This window comes from Bacillus rossius, chromosome 6 (genome assembly GCF_032445375.1).
Source record: "Bacillus rossius redtenbacheri isolate Brsri chromosome 6, Brsri_v3, whole genome shotgun sequence".
Lineage (NCBI taxonomy): Eukaryota > Metazoa > Arthropoda > Insecta > Phasmatodea > Bacillidae > Bacillus > Bacillus rossius.
Window position 1 is genome coordinate 15,312,068 of NC_086334.1, and position 25,184 is coordinate 15,337,251.

At 35.9% G+C, this 25,184-nt stretch overlaps 1 protein-coding gene across 2 annotated transcripts in view; it reads right to left on the minus strand.

The window, feature by feature from the left end:
* Positions 1-811: 811 nt before the first annotated feature.
* Positions 812-25,184, minus strand: part of LOC134532703 (lamin Dm0-like) — a 33,461-nt gene continuing 9,088 nt past the window's right edge. The window contains exons 2-11 of one of the 2 annotated variants that reach the window (XR_010075171.1): positions 17,421-17,553; positions 16,343-16,480; positions 15,430-15,612; positions 14,626-14,766; positions 13,978-14,183; positions 13,128-13,356; positions 11,709-11,930; positions 11,162-11,281; positions 8,084-8,156; positions 812-4,461 (exon numbers count right to left, since the gene is read on the minus strand). Coding sequence is in view for 1 of the 2 variants with exons in the window: in XM_063369459.1 (XP_063225529.1) it covers positions 4,423-4,461; positions 11,162-11,281; positions 11,709-11,930; positions 13,128-13,356; positions 13,978-14,183; positions 14,626-14,766; positions 15,430-15,612; positions 16,343-16,480; positions 17,421-17,553 (1,411 nt within the window). In the remaining variant the exon portion in view is untranslated. The remainder of the gene's footprint in view (positions 4,462-8,083; positions 8,157-11,161; positions 11,282-11,708; positions 11,931-13,127; positions 13,357-13,977; positions 14,184-14,625; positions 14,767-15,429; positions 15,613-16,342; positions 16,481-17,420; positions 17,554-25,184) is intronic. The other variant, XM_063369459.1, reaches the window with a different exon arrangement.

The following is a 25,184-nucleotide window of genomic DNA, read 5'->3' on the forward strand; positions in this document are numbered from 1 at the left end:
AATTACTGGTACCAATGGCAATGTACATCACAGCTGTGGAGAAAAAAGTGATGTTATGTAATCTACATGACAAGTGACAACTGCTTTATCAAACTTTAAAAAAAAAGTATTTTTATCTTTTTATGAATACAAGTAAGATAGTACGCAATCTTAAAACCTTAATTCCTTATGTCTTTCAATTAAACAACCTTTTTAACAGCTTATGAGTAGAGACCTGCAAAATTCACGGATTCATTTTGTGATATGCTACATTCAAATTATACCTTAGCGCTGCTTCTACCACTGGTTCACTGTTAATCTGGATTAATGAGGGCCAATTAGACACCCTCGCTCAAAGAAGTGTCGAATCACAGACACTCAGTCGAGACAACTCACAAGTCAGCAGCCAATGAACAGGTGGTATTTGCCCGAGTGTGTAGAGTGTAGTAGAGTCTATCCTGGAGGTCATTGAACCCGCAAATTTTGCAGGTCTCTACTTATGAGAAATAATGAGAATAATATACAGCAAAACCCCTCTTTACATTCCCCAAGTACATTTTCCATTCCAAAAAGTGCTAATACATTTTGAACTTCTTTCATACCACACGTCCTTGTTACCTTAAATCCTTTCTTGATCCCTTACAAAAAAAAGTGGGTTTTGCTGTATTCAAAAACAAAAGCATCACGCTGTTGAAATCATTTAGTTTTCATTGACTGATGCTAGTGGTTTTCTTTTTATATTCACTCACCAATAATGTTTAGGCTACAAAATATATCGTAATAGTATTAACTAGAAACAAATTTAAAAACTGAACATGGAATAAAGTTAAACTTTGTGTGTTTCCAAATAAAATTTATTTTTATCAGTAGCCAGAACACACACCTAGAGACAAGAAAATTTTGTGAGGTTATTTGATGGTAGTCTTCAAACAATTGTAAACATTTACACCATTTCTGTGGTTGGGCAAACAGAGATCAGCTGAAGTATGTGGAGTGCTATAAAGTCAAGCTTACAATTAACTCAAAGTTTTTCAAATTTAAAAAACCAACATTAATCACTACTTCCTGCCTTCCAATTCACTAGTTCATCATTAGGGAGAAGATTTTATAGTGGATTATGATAAAATTCAAACACTGAAAAGCATATCTATATACCATAACACCATACAGCACCAAAATGAAATCATAAAATTATTTATTCACAAATGTAATTTTATAAAATATTAAATTGGACAACTGTGATTTATTCGGCATGAAGTTTGTACTCATATTGGTACAAAAACTTATCTTTCATTGATTTTGCATCTTTAATTAAATCATTCTTTTCCTGAATGATGTTTGTATACTTTGCACACACATGCATGCTGATTTATTTTAAACTGTCCAGGCTTAATTTGTAGTATAAATGCATCATGTATCAGAAGATAAATTTTCTACTATTTTGGTGAAATATGTATTAATAATTATTTTAGTCACATAATATAGTCTTTGTGGGGGGAGGGGGAATAAAAAATCAGAACTTATAGCATTATAAACATTAAATTCACAAATTTTAAAAACCAAATCGGACTAAAAATAAAACAATAAAATCTTGTCCCTAGTTGGGGTCTATTAATTATTTTCCATAATGAACACTGGTTACATCTAATTCACTGTGATTTAAAGAATAAAGAATAGACCACCTTAACCAATTTTTCTCATGCACATTTCTCAACATGTGCATAATGTAACTATAAGAACTCTTGTCCAAAGCATAACATGAATATCTGGTTAGGTAATGATCCATTTACAATTTTTAAAAATGCTTTGAGACCCACGTGCATGAATTTTGATCAAATATTAGACAAAAAGTGCTTGCAATTCAAGACAAAACACAGCTGCTTCACACACTTGAACTTAGACAAAACTGTGCACTAGCCATTTACAACACAAAGCTTGGCTGCTTTATTGTCTGCATCAGGTAGTACTCAATCTAGGTGATTACACAAAAAAAATTGTTACTATATGTACTCAACTACCATAAACACGATGTTATTAACACATAAAATTGTGGCAGTGTTTCACAAAACAATCAAAACTTACAAAAAAAATCTTACTTATTTGCATCTCATACAAAATTTCAACAACAAAACAATCCAAATCTATCACATAACATTAAATGATCAAAAATGCCTGTGATTTTACTAATAAGGTGAGCAAACAATAAGACACACAGTAATGTTGATATACCTCAAACAGCAGCATTACACACCTTACAGCCTACAGAAGTGCAAAAAAATTAAAAATTAAAAAAGACTATTTGTTAGAGGTGTGACATTACTAGCAGTCAAATCTCCTAGTGAGGTTATTGCAAAAAAAAAGAAATTCTAGGCCCGTGCTTTACAACACTTTGTCACCACTACCACAACATTAGCACCCCTTTGTCCCTTTGTGACGCCACAACCGCGGTTATTCTCCCTCCAAGCAGCCGTTAAAATTATCAGCAAATGACATATGACATTACAATAACACTTAGGCCTAAACACTGGTTCACTATCACTTTGACAAAAATAATAATCATAAAAACTGTGCATTCCTTTTTGTGAACACACAAAATGTACATAGTTAACCAAAGTTTATTCAGACACTGGTGTATGCAAAACACACAGTTCTGTAGGTTTCAAATGCAGAATTGCATGCTAAAAATAATCTACTTATTATCTCAACTTTACATACAACAGCATTTTTTTTAAATACATATAACAAAACACTACCATTTTAACTACTTTATTTTCCAAAAACATTTGTGTAAGGTAAAACTAACGCACAGTTAATATACCAAGTTGGCATACGATTATTATTTTTATACAAAGGCTACATTACTTTATGTTGTAACAATTACATAAACTTAAGCTATACTTGAACATTACCAAACCTGTAAAAAAAACTTCCTGGAAGGAAAATATTCTTGCCACAAATTGAAATTTTCTCTTTAATATTTATTACTCAAAAACAGGTTATATAAAATGAATTGTGAAATATGAATGGAGCTATAAATTCAAAAAAAATTCCAAAACTGAATATTTTGATCTATGGTAAATCCCCTACATAACAAAGGCAAAACTATTTCACAGATTTATTAAAATTTTAAAATCTAATCCTTTTGATTCATATTCATTTTATAGCCTGTTACCTACAATAGTGGACACACAAAATTCCTAAATTAAGATTTTATATGTACACATACTAAGCCTACTCCAACACAGTATGTACAACAAATCTACGCCTGAGAATAACTTCAATATTCACTTCTTGAATGATGCTGTTTTTTCAAAATACCAATTTAATTTTGTTTAAAATAGAATGGAAATTCAAATAATTATATAAGGCCTCAAATGCACATGCACACATACAAACACACATTCACATGAGCACACTCCCACATATCCACAAAAATTATCATAAAGTTGTTTTCTTTTAATTTAGATGGCTTTGTTAGTTAAAGAAACAAATTCACTCATTAATTAACATAAAAAGAAAACATAAATGCATATGGACTATGTTCCACAGTGAAGCTACACATGTTACAGTTGCATTCACACATGGCACATCATGTGCATGTCTTGTCAAACTAGTTTGCACAGAACACTTAGCGAGTTCTCTCTTGCAGAATTGTAAAACTTGTCTATAATATACAGGAAGCACCGTGAGAACACATTGCACTTTCATACGTATCTTGTCTTTGATCTTACACAAATATAAATGTTAAAATATCATCCAACTCACGGTGTTACACACTAACTTAAGTTTACGATTCAAAACATACAGGTAATAAAAACACTTTGCAGACATGAACACACAAATGAACTAACACACAAATGCAAAACAAAACAGAGCAGCGATTTTAGAAACTATTTTTGATTACAATTATATTAATTTCCATATTCTGTGGTTAATTTATTATAACTGGTTTTCATTCAGTAATATTGAACACATGACAATAATTAGTTTTTCAGTAAATACTCTAAATTATTTCATTATAAAATTGTTTCTTTTCTCATTAATAAAAAAAACTACAGCACATCATTAAAATTAATTTTAAAGTCAGTGCTAAGTACAATCCAATGGCAAACCACATTTTTTTTTGGGGGGGGGGGGGGGGGGACAAACTAAAACAAATGGCAACACCACAATTTACATTTGACCAAATTGTTTCCCTCCAGAGAGATAAACTATTGGAGGGTGAAAAATGTCAAAATTGCTGAATGATAACTTTTTTTTTAAACCTAAACACAACTCACTACATCGGTGTCCAGTCAATCCACACACACAACACTATGAATGTCGTCTCTTTAGCCTGGAAGCTGTAAAACACTCGTCTGTATTCCACAGGAGCACCGTGAGAGCACAAATGCACGTTCACAGCTCGCCCGAGCCCTCCAGCCGTGACGGCAGACTCGAGCCTCACATCAACCGACACTTCTCCGTGCTTGTGGGGTCCCCCTACAAAACACACGCTTGCATGAATTAAAAATTTTCATTTTCTTTCGGGGTTAACCTGCCTAACACATCTTCACCTACAGTTTGGTTCCCAGGTGATTCCTTGTTAAGCAACTTGTCATCGTTAACCAAAATCCACTTCAGGAAAATACTCATATGGTTCCTCCATGTGAGCAATGATAAATTGCTTCCCTGATACCTCAAATGTTCTGTGTAGGGATGGGGCGACCGAATCCAATATCCGCCGAATCCGCCGAATCCTAGGGATTCAAAGGTTCGGCGGGTCTGATATAGGATTCGTCAAAGGATTCGGTTTTTACTATTTACGGGGAAAAAATACAGTAAAACTCGCTTACGAGGTCCTGCATGGTAGGTATTTCCGTATAAAGCGTTTAAATTGCCCGAGGTCTCGTCATTTACGCCATTAAATGTGTGATATAATGTCAGTTAAAATTTTTTCTGAAACTTCTTGTCTCAAATAATGGCACGTAAATATGAAGAAAAGACAAATGAACAACAACATACGAAGAAATATGGATGATGTACCATAACTACAGTACAAACCCAATAGTTATTTTAAGATAATTACCATAAAAAGAACTAAAGATTCTTTGTAGAATACCATTATTACTACAGAAGCATGATAGCTACCATATTTTCACTATAGTTACCGTAACAACTGAGATGTATATTTACCGTGATAGTAATGTATTATTTATTTATGACATATTAAATTAAAGAACATTGTTAAAAAAAAAAAGGATGTTAAACTTTGATATGTACGGTTGGCACATGTTGCTAAGAAATAATGTGATCTGAAAGAATGCAGTACTACTACGAAAAGTGAAAATGGTACTCGTGGATTTTTAGGTTATGGCAGTCTCTTTCGTTTTTCAGCAATATCGGCCGAAAATTAACGAGCGTACTGTATCGGAAGTCGGCAGAAATACCGATTCAACTAAATATTGGCAAAATCGGCTTCTTCAATACAGCTCTACATTTAATGACATGAGTAAACATATTTCAGACTTCAGGATATTGAAAAAGACTTTAATTTCCATGTAGTGTGTATGTTTTTTTTGCAAGTGTAAATTGAATGAAGTAAAATGTTTTTATTTTTATTACTTTCAATTGATTAAACTTTAATGACCAGTTACAGATATTTATGACACTAATTTTGAGGTTAAGCAATTTTACTAAAGCATTCCAGCCAAGCAGGTTGCCAGCGAGAGACACTTCTCTTCTGCTGGAAACACTATCTCCAATCGTAGAGCTAATTTAACTCCTGAACGTGCAGAACAAATTATTGTTCTGAATGATAGATTAAAGAATAGAATTTAATACTCTGTGACAATCTCTCTCAGAATTATTGTGCTGAAAAGTGGAAATGTTGAAACAATGTGAATGTACTTTTCAAACAACATGATTTTTGGTGCTAAGTTTGTTGAAGCTCAGTAAGGACTCCAGAAAAATTGACAAGGGTGAAATTTTTCCAAAGATATGTTACATTTACACAAACATATACAGTGAAACCTCTATCTAACAAATCTCAAGGGACCAAAATTTGTAGTGTTTGTTGTAAAGGGGTTTGTTAAATGGAGGTTTCGCACGATATATTTCTAGTCACCATAAAGCTTCACATAAATGGCTAGAACTGTCTTTCTGACTGTTTAATACGATATGAGGAATTAAACATGAAAAAGTACTTATAATACACTTGTTTAATGGCCAACCATTGCTTAGAAATTATCAATTCCCATCCCCAGTGCTTCCTGGCATGCCTTTGTTGATGTTTGATGCCCTAGCCTCCATTAACAAGTCAAAAAGTATCTTGTCCAAATCATCATTTTTACATACTTTCACACGTTTTCGATTTGTCCCTACCAGAGAAGCGTTGTTTTCGATCTGTTCCCGGTTGGATAATATGGTCGAAAGTGTAGACGCCGGGATGTCGAAACGTTTAGCTATATCACTTTTTTTCCCACTTTCATCAACTGCATTTAAAATTTCTAATTTTATTTTAACGTTAATCTGTCGCCGCTTTTTAGGATTAGAATTCATTTTACAGTAGTAACGTGTTGTTTTCCGTAACTACGTGTGGAAATAAATAAACAGTGAAAACTGAAAAAACGGAAATTGTACTACACCATAGTTAAAAATATTTGCGTGTGTGCATCTTTAACCATAGAAACGCAAAATACACTAGTTGTTCGTCTTGCCAGAGCGATGGTACGAGAGGTTTCCGCCACTAGCGCTAAATGTACCCGCCATTTTGAACAAAGTGTGGCATGTATACACGACGTGTGTTATCCATGATGCTTTGTTTATTTATTGCCTTCCGCGATGTTGCTTATTATTTTAAGGTTATACGCACGTATTTTTAAGCAGTGAATGCAAAAAAATTAGTGGATGTCTTGTAGGAGATGTTTATTTTTGCGTGTTTTTTCAATAGCGGCAGTTCGTTGTAAAGGGAATTTCACTATTTCGGAACAAATAAAATTCGGTATTTAGAGGTTAAAACAGCATTGATCTTATGGCGGTTCGGAGGGACCAAAATTTTATTTCGTTGTATGGGGTTTTTCGTTAAATAGAATATTCGTTAATGGAGGTTTTACTGTACTTGGTTATGTTAGTTGGATGATATCAGTTACTAATGAACCAATGGAAACAGGTAAGATTCAATGAAAAAAAATGTTATTTTTTTTCTAGCATTGCAAAATGTAAACACACACTGTAAATAGTTACCCAAAATTAATAAGCCCACTTCATTTTAATACTTTATTCAAACATGATATTAAGTTTAAGATAAAAATAATTTCTCAAAAGTGTAACTGTACCACAAAAGCTCCAGCTCGGCTCGAAGTAAAATTCTTAGGCTCGCAGACCTCTAGCTTATTTATATAAAAAATCCTAACCGCTAATCTGTACTAAAACTGAAATTTCTCAAGAAAAAATTTTTGTCTTTATACACACTTATACCAGAAATGTACCAATCTACATGTGATAAAGTCAAGGGACTTTTAGTGCAAGCAGAATACATCTCACTTACATTAGATATGTGGACATCATCTATTAAAAGATTCGGGTTTGGGTTCGAGATTCGGCAATTCCAGTCGAGGATTCGAGTTAGGATTCGGATTCGAGGAAATCAGGATTCGCCCCATCCCTAGTTCTGTGCTTCCATCTATCTTACTGTCAACAAGTAAAATAAGAGTAAATAAATCTAATAAATGCAATTGAAAAAACTAACTCATAAATATGGCAAATATGTGGCAAGGAAATTCATCACTGCATCATAAATAATGAAATATGCAATGCTTGAGACTGGCAATATCTGGGCATAACAGTTACAACAGAGAAAAAAACCAGCAATCATTTTGTCAACTTTCAATTCATCTCCCCTGAAGCAAAATTTCACATTTAGTATAAACCATCACTTGCGTTCAAAAAATGTTGACTATAATAGACACAAACTAAACACCAAATTTCTGTTGCCTACTGTGGTCAAGTATATTTTTGTAAGTCAATATTTCATCAGTATTCTATCAAAAGATATTCAACCGCAATTCGTAAAAATATTCAAGATTTCAAAAACATCACTTCTCTGCGAACTGGCGAAACTCACCAATTCCAGTCAGTTATCACTGTGGAGTCACAGTGGAGTCCCTTTGGGCAGGAACACAGACAGGCAAAACTCACTGAAAGAACAAAGACATTAAGTCTCTGCAGCTGCTTATATCATTTATAATCTTAGTACCTATCTGCCTAGACGTTCCCACCAAAATTTGAAATACTTTTTTTTTTTTGCCACAATGAGCCTGAAAACCAGCATTTTCTTAGTTTCTCTTTACTGCAGTAGTAAGCTCGCTGGCTGATGAGGTTTTCTCTCTCAATTACGAAGACAACATTAAATGATAACAGTGATGTAAAAGTTTACTCGGATCCTCTGCCAAAAATCAAACGGAAACATCTGTCTACACTCAACTTCTATTTAAAACAAACCTGGCCTGTGAATGATATATTTAAAAAATAATTAATTTTTCTTACATTCATATTATTGCATTTACCCAAATAACCCTCATGCACTTTTTCTGTAAAATGTGTTGAAAAAGTATGGTGTGCCGCTTATTCAAAACTTGACTGCTGCATGGCAATATACTGCATAGCACTAGTTCCATCAAGTTCCAAGGTTGGTTAACCTGCTGTTGCTTATTGGACGACGAACATCTTGCAGTGGGTTTACAAGTGTGCTTCTGTAAGAAAGACGTAATATCCTTATAAGCTAAGGTTTTCAGTTTTGATCTACTGTTGCCGGAAAAACCTAAAATTATTAAAAATACTCAGGAAATGGAAAATTGTGCAGTGGAAAAAAGTACACTGTTGTAGAAAGTTGTATACAGTAGAATCCCTCCCGAACGACCATTCCGTAAGAACAACCAGTTTTCGAGGAACCGTGAAAAAATTTTAAAAAAAATGAGTAAAATCGGATGAAAAATGAACGTTTTTAAAATAAAAGCATTAATTAAAACGTAATTTATCAGGAGGAATATATCTAACAAAAAAATTTGTGAATTTTAGGACTTTTCCGCTTCGTAAAAACGTATGAAACGGGAAATTAATGATTTTTAAGTGTATGTTCAAGGAAAGTAAACCATTGTAAATATATAGTACTTTCGGCAGGACCAAAATTAATCGGCGTATGACACGGGATAATGTATGAAACGGGAACGTATCATCGAGGTTCTACTGTAGTTGTATTTTGTACGATTGCGACTCAAAACTTAATTCAATACAAATGAACAAGCATTCCGGTATCGAAAAAATGTATCGAACTTACAGTTTCGATACTCGTTACTTTGCGATACCGTCAAGTATCGAAGGTATCGAGGTATCGAAGTATCGAAAATCCCATCACTAAATTCATTTTTAATAAGCATGTTTAACAATATAAACAAATTTGTGTGTTTGAGAAATGTAACATCACAATGTCAAACTGAGTCACACCTGCTGTCAAATGTGTAATTTTTCTTTAAAGCTTGTCAAACGTTATAACCTTTTTCTGTTTGTCTTCGTCATTGCTGTGTACCGCTTATAAAAATACAACCAATGATAGTTGGAATCATTCATCTGTCTTGTTGGTAAGTGTGTACTACAACAATAGTTATGTATTCGTTCCGGCTTACATTCAGGTCACTGTTTTGGTTTTTCTAATTAAAGCGGAACAAAATTATTTTTGTTGTACGACATTAATTCAAATTGTACTTAAAAAAAAACATACTGTTCATACATAGGTTTTGTTTTTATGAGTAAGTTTACCTCAAACAAAATGCTTTTTTTTTTCCCGCATAAAAACGCACCCCAACTTTTCAATCTTAATTTTAGTATAAAATGTGCGATAATCATATGATAAAATGATACAACATAGAATCTGTAAGAATATTAATATTTGTGATTTTGAAGTGTAGTTAGTATACAAGGTTGAATCAAATACGAATAGTTCATTATTTATATTCAAAATTTTGAATATTCACACAGGCCTACTACGTTAAACAAAATAATTGGAAACTGCTTAAGAAGCATTAACAACAAATTCTCTCCTTAAAAAATGCATTACTACACAATCAATCAAAATCAATTTTTTTTTTCCCTAGTCACATACAAGACTTTCTTGGTATAGCATGATTTCCCATTTCCTCATCAATTTTAATTATTTTAAGATTTTTCAGCCACCGTAGGAAATAGAAACTACAACCCTTTGGTAATCATTGCAACATCTTTCTCACAAAAAAACATTCACTTTCAAACCACATGCAAGATGTCCATAGTCCATTCAGCAACAGGTTTACCAACCTTGTAGCTGGACGGAACTTGGTGCTACGATGCAGCGTTGTCAAGTTCTGAATAAGCCATGCACCGTGCTTGTTCAACACACATTTTAAGGAACGATTGCGTGTGGATGATTCAGGTAAATACAGTAATATGCAGACACTTTTTTTTCTTCAAAATGCTACAGATAAAATAATGCTTCTATAACAAATTGCCATTGAAGAAATCACTACGATGCAGAAACAAACTAGGTAATCTCAAAAAATTTCCCTGACCTGTTTTAAAATTCCATGAATTTTCCCGGTTTTCCCGGTCTGTGTCCTCCCTGGACAACCTCAAAAGTGAACGTTGGTACACTACCAACTCACAAAGTATGCTATGTAAAATATTTGTAACCAAATGAATATTCATTATTTTTAAGTATTAGTATTGGAAGTTGAATCAAATGTGAATGCCATTTGTATACGAATTTTTTAATATTCACGTAGGCCTACCGATGATTTCTCAACACATATCACCACAGAGTACACAAATGCTGGTTCAGGATTGAGAATGGTCTGAGTTTTGTGTGTAGCTCACATAAAATAAATTTAAGTAATGTACTATCCCTTACCACCAGTACAAGCGATGTATTCAACAGTTATTAACTGTTCACGCAAGCAGGCGGTAAATATTAACGAAAACCATGTTACGTGATAACCATGAAACTAAAATTGTAAAATTCATTGTTTGGGTAGTTCCTAAAACCCACAGTTCCTCCCTGTCTTATTCACAAATGTTTTCTCTAATAAATTTAGCAAACCAGAGGAGGGTGAGTCCAATATGCCAAAAATACAATTAATTGGCTATGTGAATGGGAGAAAATCCAAAAAATCACCTGGTAATGATGTATCTCCTGCCTCACTCTGCGGGCAGAAACTGGCACAGACTCACGAGTGTGGGACTGAGACGTTGCCAAATACTTCTGCGTACGCTGACGCTCATGCTTTGCCATTTCCTGCAAGAATAAATTATACTCTTCATAATTACAATACCAAAAACCACAACCACATGTGCAAACACCAATGAAAAAAACTTATTCTTATATTCAACTATTTTAACTTTGGTGCTTTCTCATTAATTAGTTTTAAAAATATTTAATGTAATGTTTTCATTACTGAAGTACTATGAAGCTAAGATTAACAGAATACAGTGGATTCTAGCCAAATGTAGGATGCCAAACCTGGATATTTCACTACAAAGCAAAAATTAGGCAAATAATTTACCCAAACCAAACTGAATGCTGTATCAAAATGAAGTTTTTTTTTTTAATAGAACTCAACTGAATAAAAAATGAATAAACTTTTTAACAGGCTGACTGTAAATAAAGTTTTTTAACCCCAACAACTTGATGTGTTTGATGCCATCAAAGCAACACTACACACCTCTCCCTCAATGTTGATCAGGGCAGTGGTCATGTTGTCCCCAACAAACCACCTCTGGCTCTTCATCACCAGGTTGTGTGGTGGTTCGTGAGTCTGGCCTATATCAGACGACCAAATGGTGATTGTGGCATCAGGTTCCATTTTCACGGAGCGGTGAAACTTGAAATTGGTTTCCTCGCTACCAGCAACTCTCACGATTTGCCAGCCACTGAGAGTAATTTCCTGGAAATCAAGAGAACATCTACATTACTATTATGGATCTGTAAAAACGCTAGAACAAAAGATTAAATCACAAAAAAAAACTAAAAACCCATTATTGTGGAAATGACATAAATTAATTTTTTTTAAAACGTTCTATTTTGCAATTTAAAGAACTTTACTTCATTTAAATAACTATGCATAAATAACATTTTCTCATAAAATAAACTATGAATAGACACACAAACATTTAACAATACCAGAAACCACTATTTTAGATAGCTTTAAATTGAAATTGGTTTGACCTGAATAAGGTTCAAGATTCATGGACAATGTTTACATGAAGAGTACATGCACACATACAAACCAGGCTTCCATATGGCTTGGTTCATGCACTAAGCTTTCATGGCTAAGCTCAGCGCTAATTGTGCTATCAAAATCCACTCAATTCAAACAAACAGAATGGGCACAAAGAATATGTCCCATTTAACACTATTCAATATAACCCAGGTTAAGACTGTGCGACTCAAATATAAATGTAACTGATATGTATGGACATTTCTTAGTTATTGGTAGTAACATTGTGTTACTCTTTGTTCTAGTAAGTGCTCTCTAATTCTCTCAATGGTATCATGAGATAATCAACACTTATTTTTAATTCAGTGGCAGTCAAATTCACAGATGCGCAAAGGAGAAAAAAAGCTCACTTCAGTATTATTTTCTTACTCATGCCTTTCAACAATATCTTTGTCTTTCAACACAACACTATTGTCAACAATTTTATTCAAATAACAAGTGAATCTACGTGTACAAAAGAAAAATCTAAACAAAAGCTGAAAAATTGACTAACAATGTGCAACATTATAAACTAAAACTGTGTCATTCCACTTATCTTGAATGCATGAAATATAGTTTAATGCGGCATGTGACTTTTGTTGAATGTGTGTGTTTCCCTACGCTGCGATGCACGTCTGTAATCCAACTAGTTTTTATTGGATGCTGCCATTTGTAAAAAAAAAAATACCTCGAAGTGGCATGTCTTTTTTCTAACAGTAACCATTGTGACAGGTCTGACACCACAAACCAGGCAAATAGCCTTGCCTATCAAGGTAGGAAGGTAGGAATTGTAAAGGTGAGCTGGATTTTCAAGCCAATTCAAAAAGCAGAAGTTTGGCTCGAGTTTTAGAACTTTTACCAATCTAGTTTTTAAACTTAACTTACTTTGTTCCCTGTGTTGTGGATCTTCACAAACTTCCCTTCCGGACACACTTCACTGATCACCACATCACCAGTTGCATGAGATTTCTCAGAAAAATCAGAAGCAGATGATGTCTCTGTCTCGGACGACTCCAAGGTAGTTCGCTTGCGCTTTGTTCCTCTCAGAGGAGTCATACGTGACGGAGTGCTACGTGACAGAGGCGACTTTGCCGATCCAGGAGAAATGTTCAACCTGAGAACATTAATCAAGAAAATTTCATGGCAATAAGCGGTACACAGCGTCGACAAAGACAAACAGATAAAGATATATAGTTTGAAAATTTCTTTAAAAGAAAATTTTCATGTCAGACAACTTCGTATTTCTGTTAATTAAATAAGTGGTATTATCAGAATGAATAACAGTTTTCAACTTTAAAATACATCATTTTACACGGGAAAACTACCTACACAAAGTGCTCGGAATCTAACAGCATCATGCAAAATTTATTCGAGAATATTTTTTTCCAAATTTTGACAACTTAAAATAACGATGTGACGTTATGCGCGTACGACGATTAAGCGATAAAACACAGTAGTATATTTATAAACTGTGTAGGAGAAAAAATGTGTTGTTTCATAAGTATGCATAGTAATGCCAGAGATATTTTTGGTTTCCCTGACTTTTCCAGGGTACATGGAATTCCATGACATTTCCACGCTTTCCTTGACCATAGCAATCCAGCTAACGCAAAGGCAGAAGGCCTTTAAGAAGACTTTAGGTCTTGACAAATACTATGTGACAAAAACAGAGTACATAAACTATATGACATGTATGTTTCAAATGGCATTGAGCAATTGCAGTGTCCTGACTAACCTGATCTCTTCCGTCTCAATCAGTTGGCGATATGCCTGGATCTCAAAGTCCAGCTTCACTTTGATGTCCGCCAACTCCTGATAGTCAAGCTGGAGCTGGTTCTTCTCCTCTTGCAAGCCTCTGATGACCGCATCTGCCTCTGCCATCTTGTCCATGTGATAGCGTCTCTCCGAGGCCAATTGCTCCTCCAGGTCTCGGATACGAGCCTATAACCAAGCACCAGAACATGGAAACTTTCCAACCATACAACTTCAATACAGTAACATTTCATTAAACAATTACAACCAAATATTAGGCTTCTCAGACGTCTGAAATACATACTTCAAGGACATAACGTATTTAACTATAGAGCACATGAAGTTCAGAGCAAAAGATGCAGCTGTATTATTTCAATGAAAGGTAATAGCCAATGTAAAATGGATTGCTTAAACTCACTAAGGCATGATTATATTATTTTAAGTGGAATCACTGATGGTTGTTCTAATCTTTTACCTCGACTATAAACGTGTATTTGAGGATTTGACTGGCACACTCATCTACAAAAGAAAGGTTTATGGGAAGAGAGAGAGAGAGAGAGAGAGAGAGAGAGAGAGAGAGAGAGAGAGAGCGAGAGAGAGAGAGCGAGAGAGAGAGAGAGCGAGGTCTCACCAGGAACTCCCTGTTCTGCTGCTCGAGGTCACGCAGCTGCGAGCTGCTGCTGCTGCTCCTGTGCTGCTCCTCACGCAGCTTCATCTGCAGCTTCTCCACGTGGTCGTTCAGGCGGTCCAGCTGGCTCTGCAGCCCGTTTATCTGCACACCGCCCCCACACACACACGTTCCACCCCGTTCCACCAGGCTTCGCTCAGGGTACCACTCTATGACTCGTCTCCTGCAATTTATCCTGACAGCTCTGGCATTTGTTGTCAGGTCACAAAGTTGTTTACCAGATATTTACAAAACATTATTTTCTACCTGAAATAGGTCACACAAGTGATCATAATTATGAGCACTTGCATAAAACCTCTGTTAGACAAAATTTGAATAATTTGAAAGTAAACATAAAATGCCTAAGATCTATTATGATAGATTTACACTAAAAAGTGTCTAATAATAATAATAATATGTGGTGACAAGTTACCCTTTAAAAAAATATAATTTTTAGCAGACATGCAAAAAAAATCAAGAATATATATATTTTTTTAGGCTTCATATAAACACTAGCAGTAACAAATTAAAACACTACTATTTTACTTCTCAGCTCTCACCACACACCAAACAAGGTACTGCTCTGAATTTAAAAATACAAAGCTTGGCTTTATTATTTTTAGTAAAAACCCTTCTTAATATGTAACTATTTTGGCATGGCGAAAAGCCACACAAAACTTCTTAAAATACAAAATAAATCAAAAATGCAAGAGAAACTAAAATATAAAAAAATAATTCACTTTCTTGGATATGAACCAAAAAACACACCTTGTCCTTGTAGGACTCCTCCATCATCCTGGCTCGATCAGCCATCTCCCCTTCAAACTGCTCTCGCATCGACTGCAGCTCTTCCTGCAGGTGGGAGTCATACTGGGCCTGCAGACGCCCGTCCACCTCGCTGATCTCCGTCTCCTTGCGGGTCCTGATCTCCGTGATCTGCTTCTCGTAGCACTGCAAACACACGTCGATCAGACCGACTGCCAACCATTGCATGGCAAAAAAAAAACTTGACATGTTAAGGAATCCACCGATTCACTCATGGCCAGTTGCTCCACACGACTTGAAATCGCGCCTCAACTCTTATGGTGCAACTGGCCGTTAAAAACTTATTGGATTTCAAACTGAAAATCTAGAAATGTAACATACAAATCTTAATATATATAAATCCAGTGTCCTGATGTTTGTTTCCAGTGAACTCTTCACCAAGTCAACCGATTTCGATGAAAATTGGCATTTATGTGTAATTTTTTCCAACTTGAGAGATAGGATAGTTTTTATTTCCATTAATGGTCTTAAAAATTTATAATTAATAATAAACTGATTATCAATGTTGATTGGTGTTTAAGCCCGGGAAACAGTGGGTACTTCGTCTCCATGACAACGTTGCGTGCTCCAGAGTCGGAAAACCATCGGTGCTATTCGTTTTTTCTTCGGTACATTACAAAGCATTGTATTAAGTTTCATTAATTTTCGTTTTATTTCATTTATTATAACTGTAAATAAGAGATTTGGTCTCATTTTTCCCCCATTAATACAAACGTGCGAAGTTGGGTCGGGCAGCTAGTATAACCATAAAAAAATTCAATGTTTTTAATAATACAATTGAAATTCAACAAAATGAGGAAGCAATAAAACTAGCTAATAAATTCCCAGTGAAAGTCCACCGCCGGCGACGACTGACCTGCCGGTCGAAGGCGGCCTGCTCCTGGAGGCTCTGCAGCATGTTCTGCAGCTCCACGCGGCTGATCATCTCCTGGTCCAGCTCCTGCCGGGCCGCCTTCAGCGCCTCCTTCAGGTCGGCGTTCTCCTGCCGCAGGTCCTGGGGAACCGAGCCGGCTGCATCGACACTGAGCGCGCAACATGCATCTCAAGTCGTGGCACTAAATATGTGGTTGGTGTATCCAACACCCAGGGGCGCAACAACTAAATATCCAAAGGGGGGGGGGGGGGGGGGGGGGGCAATGTACCTTTTTATAAAGAATCATCGATCCCCCCGGGAAAATTTGTATTTTAAGGTGGAAAATGGTGCTATTTAAGCAGTTTTATTAACTAAAAATTGATTACACAGCACTTTCTTTGCCCCCGTTTGCCCCCACTTCAAGGTTTCAGAGGGGGGAGCAAAATACCCTTTCCCCCCCCCCCCCCCCCACGTTGTTGCGCCCCTGCTAACACCTATTATCTGTACCAAGAACAAAAAGTAATGAATGTTAGTATTTGAAAGAATACGTAATCAACATAAATAAAAATTAATGTGTTGTAGATATAGGAATGGATTTGATAAAAAAAAAAAAAAAAAACATGAAGAAATATAAGAACACATATAAAATTAACAAAGGATATTTATGAAAATTTTAAAAAAAAAAAGTTATCTAAAACAAAAATTAGACAAATACAAAAAATTATTTGAATAATTTGAAAATGCCTGAAATTACATTGTAAAATGAGCTGAAGGAATATGTTATTTTACTTAAGACTTTGTGAATTTAAATAGTTTTATGACAATATTACAGGGTGACTTTAATAATATTTTATTTGTATTTTACCCCAATAAATATTGTAATCAAGTTGAAAAGTGCCACATTTTTAAAAGTGTAATATGTGCAAAGAAAATTGTACTTTTTATACTTCCAAAAACATTCTTAAAAAATGATGTACCTAATTTCAATTAAATATTACTGAACTTGAAATTACCAGACCTTCACTAAATAATAATTTTAAGAAAAAGTTTACATTACTATGATTACTTGACCTTTACTTACATGAACTTCAGCCTGCAATTTCCCAAGATCACTTTTAGCATGCTTCAGCTGTCCTGCTAAATCTTCCACGCGCTTCTCAGCAACAGAGAGTGCCGAATCAGCACTCAGCTTTTCACGCTTCAACTTATCAAATCTGTAAAAAAAATTTCATTGTAAAAAAAACATCTGAAACTACAATTGAGGCGGTCTACGTAAAACGGGCGTATGGATCCATACGCCCTTTTTACGCAGATCGCTTTATTTGATCCGCCATTTCGTGTAGAATTCAGTGGTGCAAGTTTCATCGCAATATCTTGAAAATTGAAGTTGGTACACCTGTTTTTGTGAGGTGATGTCAGCTGGTTTTCACAGTCAGGTTTTCTTGTTTTGTGGTTATGTTATGTTTTGATAGTCCTGTGTGATGCTGCTTATTTATATTATTAATAGTTAAAATGAGTGATTAAATTTAAATTACAGGAATAATGATTACTATGACAACAGGAGAAAGCAATGAAATATTCTTTTTGTGTTTTCTCAAAACATCATTTTTGCTTATACGCCCGTTTTACGTAGACCGCCTCAATTTATCTTAATATTAAAAAAAAATTCAACATGCGATTTTGATATTAAATGCCACAATTTTTTCAAATTTTAAATAATTAGGAACAAATATTTCATCAATCTGCCAATCTTGTTTTGTATGGACAATCAAATTGCCAGCTTAAAAAAAATTGTTAATAAATTGCCCTGTTAAGTTTTTTAATTTAGTAAATCAATGACAAAAAAAGCATGTATAAAAGCAAAACCTATAGTTGTTACTAGTTGTATGTTGTTAGGTTCGCAAGAAGTATTAATAGAGAAGTGGGTACCAGAAATCACTATTGACTATGATAATTACAATCCTGGAGTCATTTATAAGTGAAAACTAGTAGAATATTCATTGAGATGTATATTTACAACTTTAAAATGAAAATACGAATGCAGTAGAGCAGAAATCAAAATTTAATACACTTCACTACAAAACCGGAATCATCATTTTTGTAACCATAATCTATGCCATCAAATGATGTACAGAGAGAAAACGTCACCTAGCTAGCAATCACTTAGCTTCAGGCGATCCAAGAAAACAGTGCTAACGAAGTAACAATTAAGGCCTTGTTCTAATCAGCATCACTCAAGTTACTTTAGTAATGTATTTATATTATCTTCATGATAGCAACTTGATGGTGTTTAGTAAGATTTTCTACTGAAGTGTTGAAATTTCGTACCACCCTAATTTTGATTGACAAGGCAAATTTGAGAATGCAGTCTTGTGTACAGGTGCAAATAGTTGATTATTCAGGACATTAAAAATATGCCTCATATCCAACTAACATTCAAATTTTCATTTATGAACTATCATTCTACTAGCACATTATATACTATTTTAATCCTTCACATTAAATTACAATCTGATTTTTACAAATGCTAATAAATTACATGTTGCAATATAAAGGTGATTAATGTGATTCTGCAGTTATTTAGAATACAAAATTCCTTACATTGTAAATGCACAAAAACCAGTTTTACTTCACTGCATGTCAACAAAATACAGAAAGAATATGAAGTCCTGAAAATATTGCAATAATTATCAGAAGATCATGCTGATAAAATAGAATGTTCACACAAATCTGTAATAAAATTTTCCTGACTTTCCCTGACAAAAATTACAAATTTCCCTGATGAACTTTTTTTATCATTTACTTTTTGTTATTTTCTAAAAGGAATAAAGACAATCCAGTCTCCATCACTACTTTAGCTGGCCTAGTTTAAACAGAACCTTGCATATGCAATTTTGTAGTGAGTACAACTACACAAAACAATACAGTCTGGGAAAAAAAAACAGCTTGGATGATGGCATACTGGAGCATATTTCCCCCCTCAAAATACTTATCATTGGGAATTTACAGGATTTTTCCAGGATTACAAGTAATTCCCTGACTTTCCAGAATGTGTACACTGTGGCTGTATCCGAATACTGGCCTAATGGATCCCTTAGCTAAGGGATCCCCTAAAAGTGCATCGTAGTGGACGCGGCCATCTTTGTGTTGAATCCGAATTCTCACAAGGGATGCCGATGCATCCCTTCACGCATCCACTAATTCGAGATTTCTAGGGATGCGACACTCCCATCCACTAACGCGTCCCTACATCCATTTAGCTTCGGAATCTGATTTTATTTTGTTTGTGTATAATATTACTTCAGATTTTCAGCATAAGATTTGTTTCAAGCATTATAAGCGAAAGTGATAACTTAAACAGAGACAAATGAAGACGTTAATAAATATAATAAAAATACGAATTTAAACTTAAAGGATAATTCAAAACTCATAAGTATTTTTAAAGTTAACAATTTATAAAATGTATTTTATTTGGATCGCTAACATGTATATCATACACGTTACATTATTTTTTTAATTGGTAGGTATTTATTATTTACGTTTTGTTGAATATTCGTAGATATCCCTACACAAAATGGCTGCGTGAACATTAGTACGACTGACAGTCAACAGGTGGTGCTAGCAGTAAAAGTATTCGGATACTATCCATCCATTAGAAATGCGTCCTCTACATTGTGGCTGCATTTTCTAAGGGATGTAGGGATGTGTGTGCTAAGGACGCATCCCAATGTATTCGGATACAGCCTGTGTGTAATGTAGAGATGAGAAAACTAAGGCATATTTGCTTTGTAATATGTATGACACATTTATTGGAATTCCGATTGTGACAATGAAATGTTGACGTCAACGTGAATTTTCTGCGCACGCATCACTACTGCAGGTAGAAATACGTATGAATGAATTATTTATCCAGTGGCGTCACCTAAGCTGTGATGTCATCGTTCTTGGTCTTTTCACGCCGATGGAACGGCAGCAGAGTCGCAAAGGTCAGACGATACTAGCGCTCGGTGACGTTGATCGTGGTAGTGGTAGATAGTGGTAGAGAACTGGCGTGGACTCGCCAAGCGAGGTGACGTAATGGTCAAGGATTCAATTCCTGGTCCATCCATCCCTTTATATTTATTTTTCCATCTGTGCCTGATGACGGGGACAGATGCCAATTCCCGAAACGTCTTTATTTTTGTCATAGAAAACCTGCTGCGTTTGTTGGTGTGTGTTGTCACTGTGTTGTCCATAATATCTGTTTCTCTTCATCGTTGTGTTTGAATACTTGCTGCGTTGTCCAGGTTTTGTTGTCCACCTGCATTTACTGTTATTGTCGTGTTTGCAAACTGTGTTGGTTTGTGCTGTTATATTTTTTTCTTGGATAAATTCTTTCCACGGAATTGTGTTGGTTGATATTTAAGTTCTTTAAATATTTAACTTTGCTAACTTATGTTTAAGTTCTTTAGTAGTGAAAGTGAATGGATTTTATTTCTTAAGCCATTAGGTGTGGTTGTGTAGTACTGTGGCTCAAATGTAAGAGAAGGCTTAACGCCTTAACTTCCCCATTACGTCAATAAATAAATATTATGTAATTTGTAAATACTACAATGGTTCAAAGTAAACATTATTTCTTCCATGGCCATATGGTTTCTACCATTAAAAAAAGGGCTCCAAGGAAAGTGTATAAGTGGAGGTGCGCGGCAAACTCGGCGAGATTGGCAGACCTGAGAGTTCCGGGCGGTTGATGACGTCACGGCGCGCGCGCGCAGGTGTTTGGGTTGGGCGAGAGCCCTCGCTGGCGTTGCTAGGCGACGGCCGGCAGGGAGTGGCGCGGCGCGTCGCGAGGCAACACAAGGCGTCATCTAGCAAGGAGGGGAAGGGGGGGGGGGAAGGGAAGGGAAGGGAAGGGAAGGGAAGGGAAGGGAAGGGAAGGGAAGGGAAGGGAGTGACATGAAGGATAAACACCCCGCTACACATGGCGACCACGACGCCCGCGCGCGCTGCCAACCACGCAACACACCCACAAACTCGCCAGTGCGTGAGGAGCTTTCGAGTTCCAGAGACTAGACTTCCCAAACAACTCGTGTACACTCTGTTCACGATAGAGAATTTTCACAGTGCTTCAATGAATAGACTTCGACAGCTCAATATGCAACGTAATAAGCTATGTAATTATGTATTAAACAATGTTTTGTAAATTTTCTCAGAAATTTCAGCTGTCAAGCATGTATGTCCACTGAAGCACCTATCAAAAATTCTCACCGTATCTCGAACAAAGTGTATGTATGATAGGTTAATGCTGTAATGTGACGGTGATAGAGGGGGGAGGGGGGGGGGGGATAAAATATGCTATTTGTACCGGCCGCAAGAGGACAAGGCAGGGGACAGGTAGAAAGGACGCAGCAATAATGCTACTGAATTCTCGTAACGCTGTTAGTGTCTACTCAGTTTTCGTAACTGTTAACGGTCAACGCTACCATGTTTATTTAAAGTATCTACAATTGATTTATTCGTGTGGAAAAGAGTTATTGATGTGTGCAATTAATTTTATAAGTATCATTAATTTTTATGTGAATAAAGTTATTGAAAATGTTAAAACAAATTTAGACTTAAGAGGTTAGCTTTGTAAGTGTAATTTATTTTTTGTATGTGAACACTGTGAATTCAAAAGGACTCAAGACTAGTGAGATAGACTTTTAAGCATAATTTATATTCGAATTGAGTTAATTTTTTCTGCCTTTTCATTCAGCTGGAAATTGTGATTTAACATCATGCCTATAAATAATAAAAAGGCTGAAGCAGATATTAAGTATTATTAGGCAACATGGGAATAAACCACCAAAAAGTGCCAGTGAAAGGATGCGAGAGTAATCGGCGGAGAAAACTTAATAATTTATATCTATCAATACCTGATAAGCAAGGGTTTCACTTCTGTCGCACGTCTCCACGCACACATTTTTTCTACAAAAATTAACGCACCAAAAAAACGTAAGATGGTGGTTCAACAAAAGAAACTTGGCCCAAAATACACTCAATTTTTAAAAAAATTATATATATATAAATGTTTAATATGAGCATTTAGAAAAACAAGTTTAACGAAAGAGATATTGTGCAGTCAGTAAGTAAACTTCCGTACTGAAAATAAAAACTAACACTCATAATACATACACTATGGTAAGAATATGTTATCTATTAAATTAGGTCACGAGAATTTTGTGTCTGCTTTAACGATTGTTTCGCGACTTTTTTATTTACAGGGTGATTACGAAAGTCATGGTACGGGAAAACTCATCAATATTCAAACAATAACCAAGATGTTCATATTACCACAGCTCGCTTTTTACGAGAGAATTCACTAGAGAATAAATAGACTAATACTATATTTATCAAAAACAGCTCTTGAAAAAATTGAGTTGACAAATGAAACGTTTACATTCACTTAAATGTAGGAAACACACATTACAGCAATTGCTTTAATACAAAATATTCTAACGTTTTACAAAAATTATGGGTTTGATTCTCGTCCGGTCGGAGTATTTTGCTGGGGACTTTCCAGGAGACTGAATTTTTTTTAATTTGGTTTCGTTAAAAGTATGATTACATGAAATGTCTAAAGATAAAAGTGACTGAATGCTACAAATATTCTCCTGTGGCATTGATGTTTAGTACTAAATTTATAAACTAAAGCAGTAGGAGTCAATAGACGTTATTTCATGTCTTTGAAAGTATATGAATGTATGATATCTCTTTCTAAACGAAGGTACATTTTCAATACGTAACGTCAACAAATGGTTACGACATATAAACAATTGAAACCAATTCTGGATCTGCGGTTACTATTTTTCCCCATTACGTATTCCCCTGACTAGAGTTAATTTTGAAGGGGGAATGGGTAGAAGGGAATGTGCCAAAACTTTGGGACTGACTACGAATACACTACCTACACTAGAATGCCGTTCCACCTGACATCACGAACAATTTAAAAACCACTCGAAATAGATCTCGCGACCTGAGGGGAAGAGCCACGATCGCCAAGAGCGATCAACAAGGCCAGGCGAGCGACGATGGATGCTAAACAGCACGACATAAAGCCACTAATCTTCCGCTAGAGCTAGTCAAATAGAACTGCAGTGGTGGGGAGATACGAGACCTTGCATGCTTGCGGGAGCACAATGCAGTCGCACCTTCCTCGGAAAGTTCCCACAACTAAACTCTGCCGCGAGCAATTAGAGTCCGTCACTTTACAACGCTGAGCTACTGAAATACTGCTCATGTGAAATAAATCTCACATCACGTACCCACGTCCTACAGACGCCGGTAACCAGCGTCAATGAGGTTCATGACATACTAGTATGTACGTCAACGACGTCCACTGTCCACACCTCCTTCAACCCGTGACACTTGGAGAAATACAAAGACAGCAAAAACTCGGGGGGAAGGTCTTATCTAACTGCACAAGCTACTACACGTCGCTATATTATTTAATGCCAAAACAAAAACGACATAAAAGCTGATAACTTCCTCCATAAAGTACCTGACTCCAGAACGAGAGTTGAACATACAATAAATAGCTCACGTTATCTCTCTTCCTCGCATTTAATATGCAGGCACAAGTGTACATTGGAAATAACTTTTATGACGTTACGAAGTTCTTAAGGATAGGCTAAAAGCAAATAAGCTAAAGAATAATACGGGACAGCTACACGATGCTTGTGCTTGTTATGTCAGTCCGATCGAGGGCAGGAAAAATCCCGTATTAACATTCACGATACTAACTTGATGGTAATTAAAACTTATTTCCTCTAAAAAGGACCTGGCAACACTGTCAAAATTTGTTATATATAGCAGCCATGTTTGAGAAGTTGTGTGGCAGTTTCCGTGCTCTATTTCGTCCAACATTGATCCTCTAATATTATTATGGCAAAAAAACTGTACCTTTAGTAAAACATTTTGTTTCTTTTTATAAGGAGGAAATAAACCTCCAGTCTAACGTAATTACAACAAACAACCGCTAAATCGGGATATGGGACAAGAAATTATTAGTAGATACCAAAATTGTAGAAATATTTCGGATTCTCTGTGTGTATCTAAGCACACGAAACCAGGGAACATGAGGGCACTTGCGACGCATTCAGCCAGGTTCACCGTACCCTAAACGTGCATCCTGTAGCAACCCAGGGGGAAAAGCGAATAAAAAATTCTGACTCTTTATATGTAAACTAAGCATCAAAAATAGATTTCGGTCAACGCGTTGTTCCAGACGCTATCTATAGCGCGTGGCCGCGTTGGCTTCGTAGCTTTGGTCCGCGGCGTCCTCTGCCGCCATGTTGACTCGCCGGCGCGCCACGGCGCGGCGTTCTCCAGGCTCCTAGGAGGTCAACGAGCTTCGCGAGTCGCCCCACTGAACGGCTCTCTCGCCAATCACTACCATCAGAGCCGGTTTACGTCTGGGTACTTGCCGTTAATGCTCACGAACTCAATCGTAAACTAGCCTTTACCAGGACGAGGAAACAGTGAAACTCCACCGCGAAACTTGAACGCATCTCCGGAACGCGGTTTATTGTCAAGATGGCAACCCTGCCTTGCGGTAGCCGCGCGAGCAGGCATGCGAAGGAAACATACGGCAGCGGTACCAAGGAGATTCGCAACATGAAATGCTGTAAATCGAACATGCTGTTTCAGAGTAAAAAAAATTACTCGAATAATTTATAATTAACTATATAACTATAAAAACTAACTACTTTTCAATTACAGTACATTTGGACAATAATTCATTTTTAGAATCGTTTGAACAGCCGCGCTAAGCGCCTACAATAAAATACTGCCATTGCTACATGAAACATGAAATTTTTCATTCGAT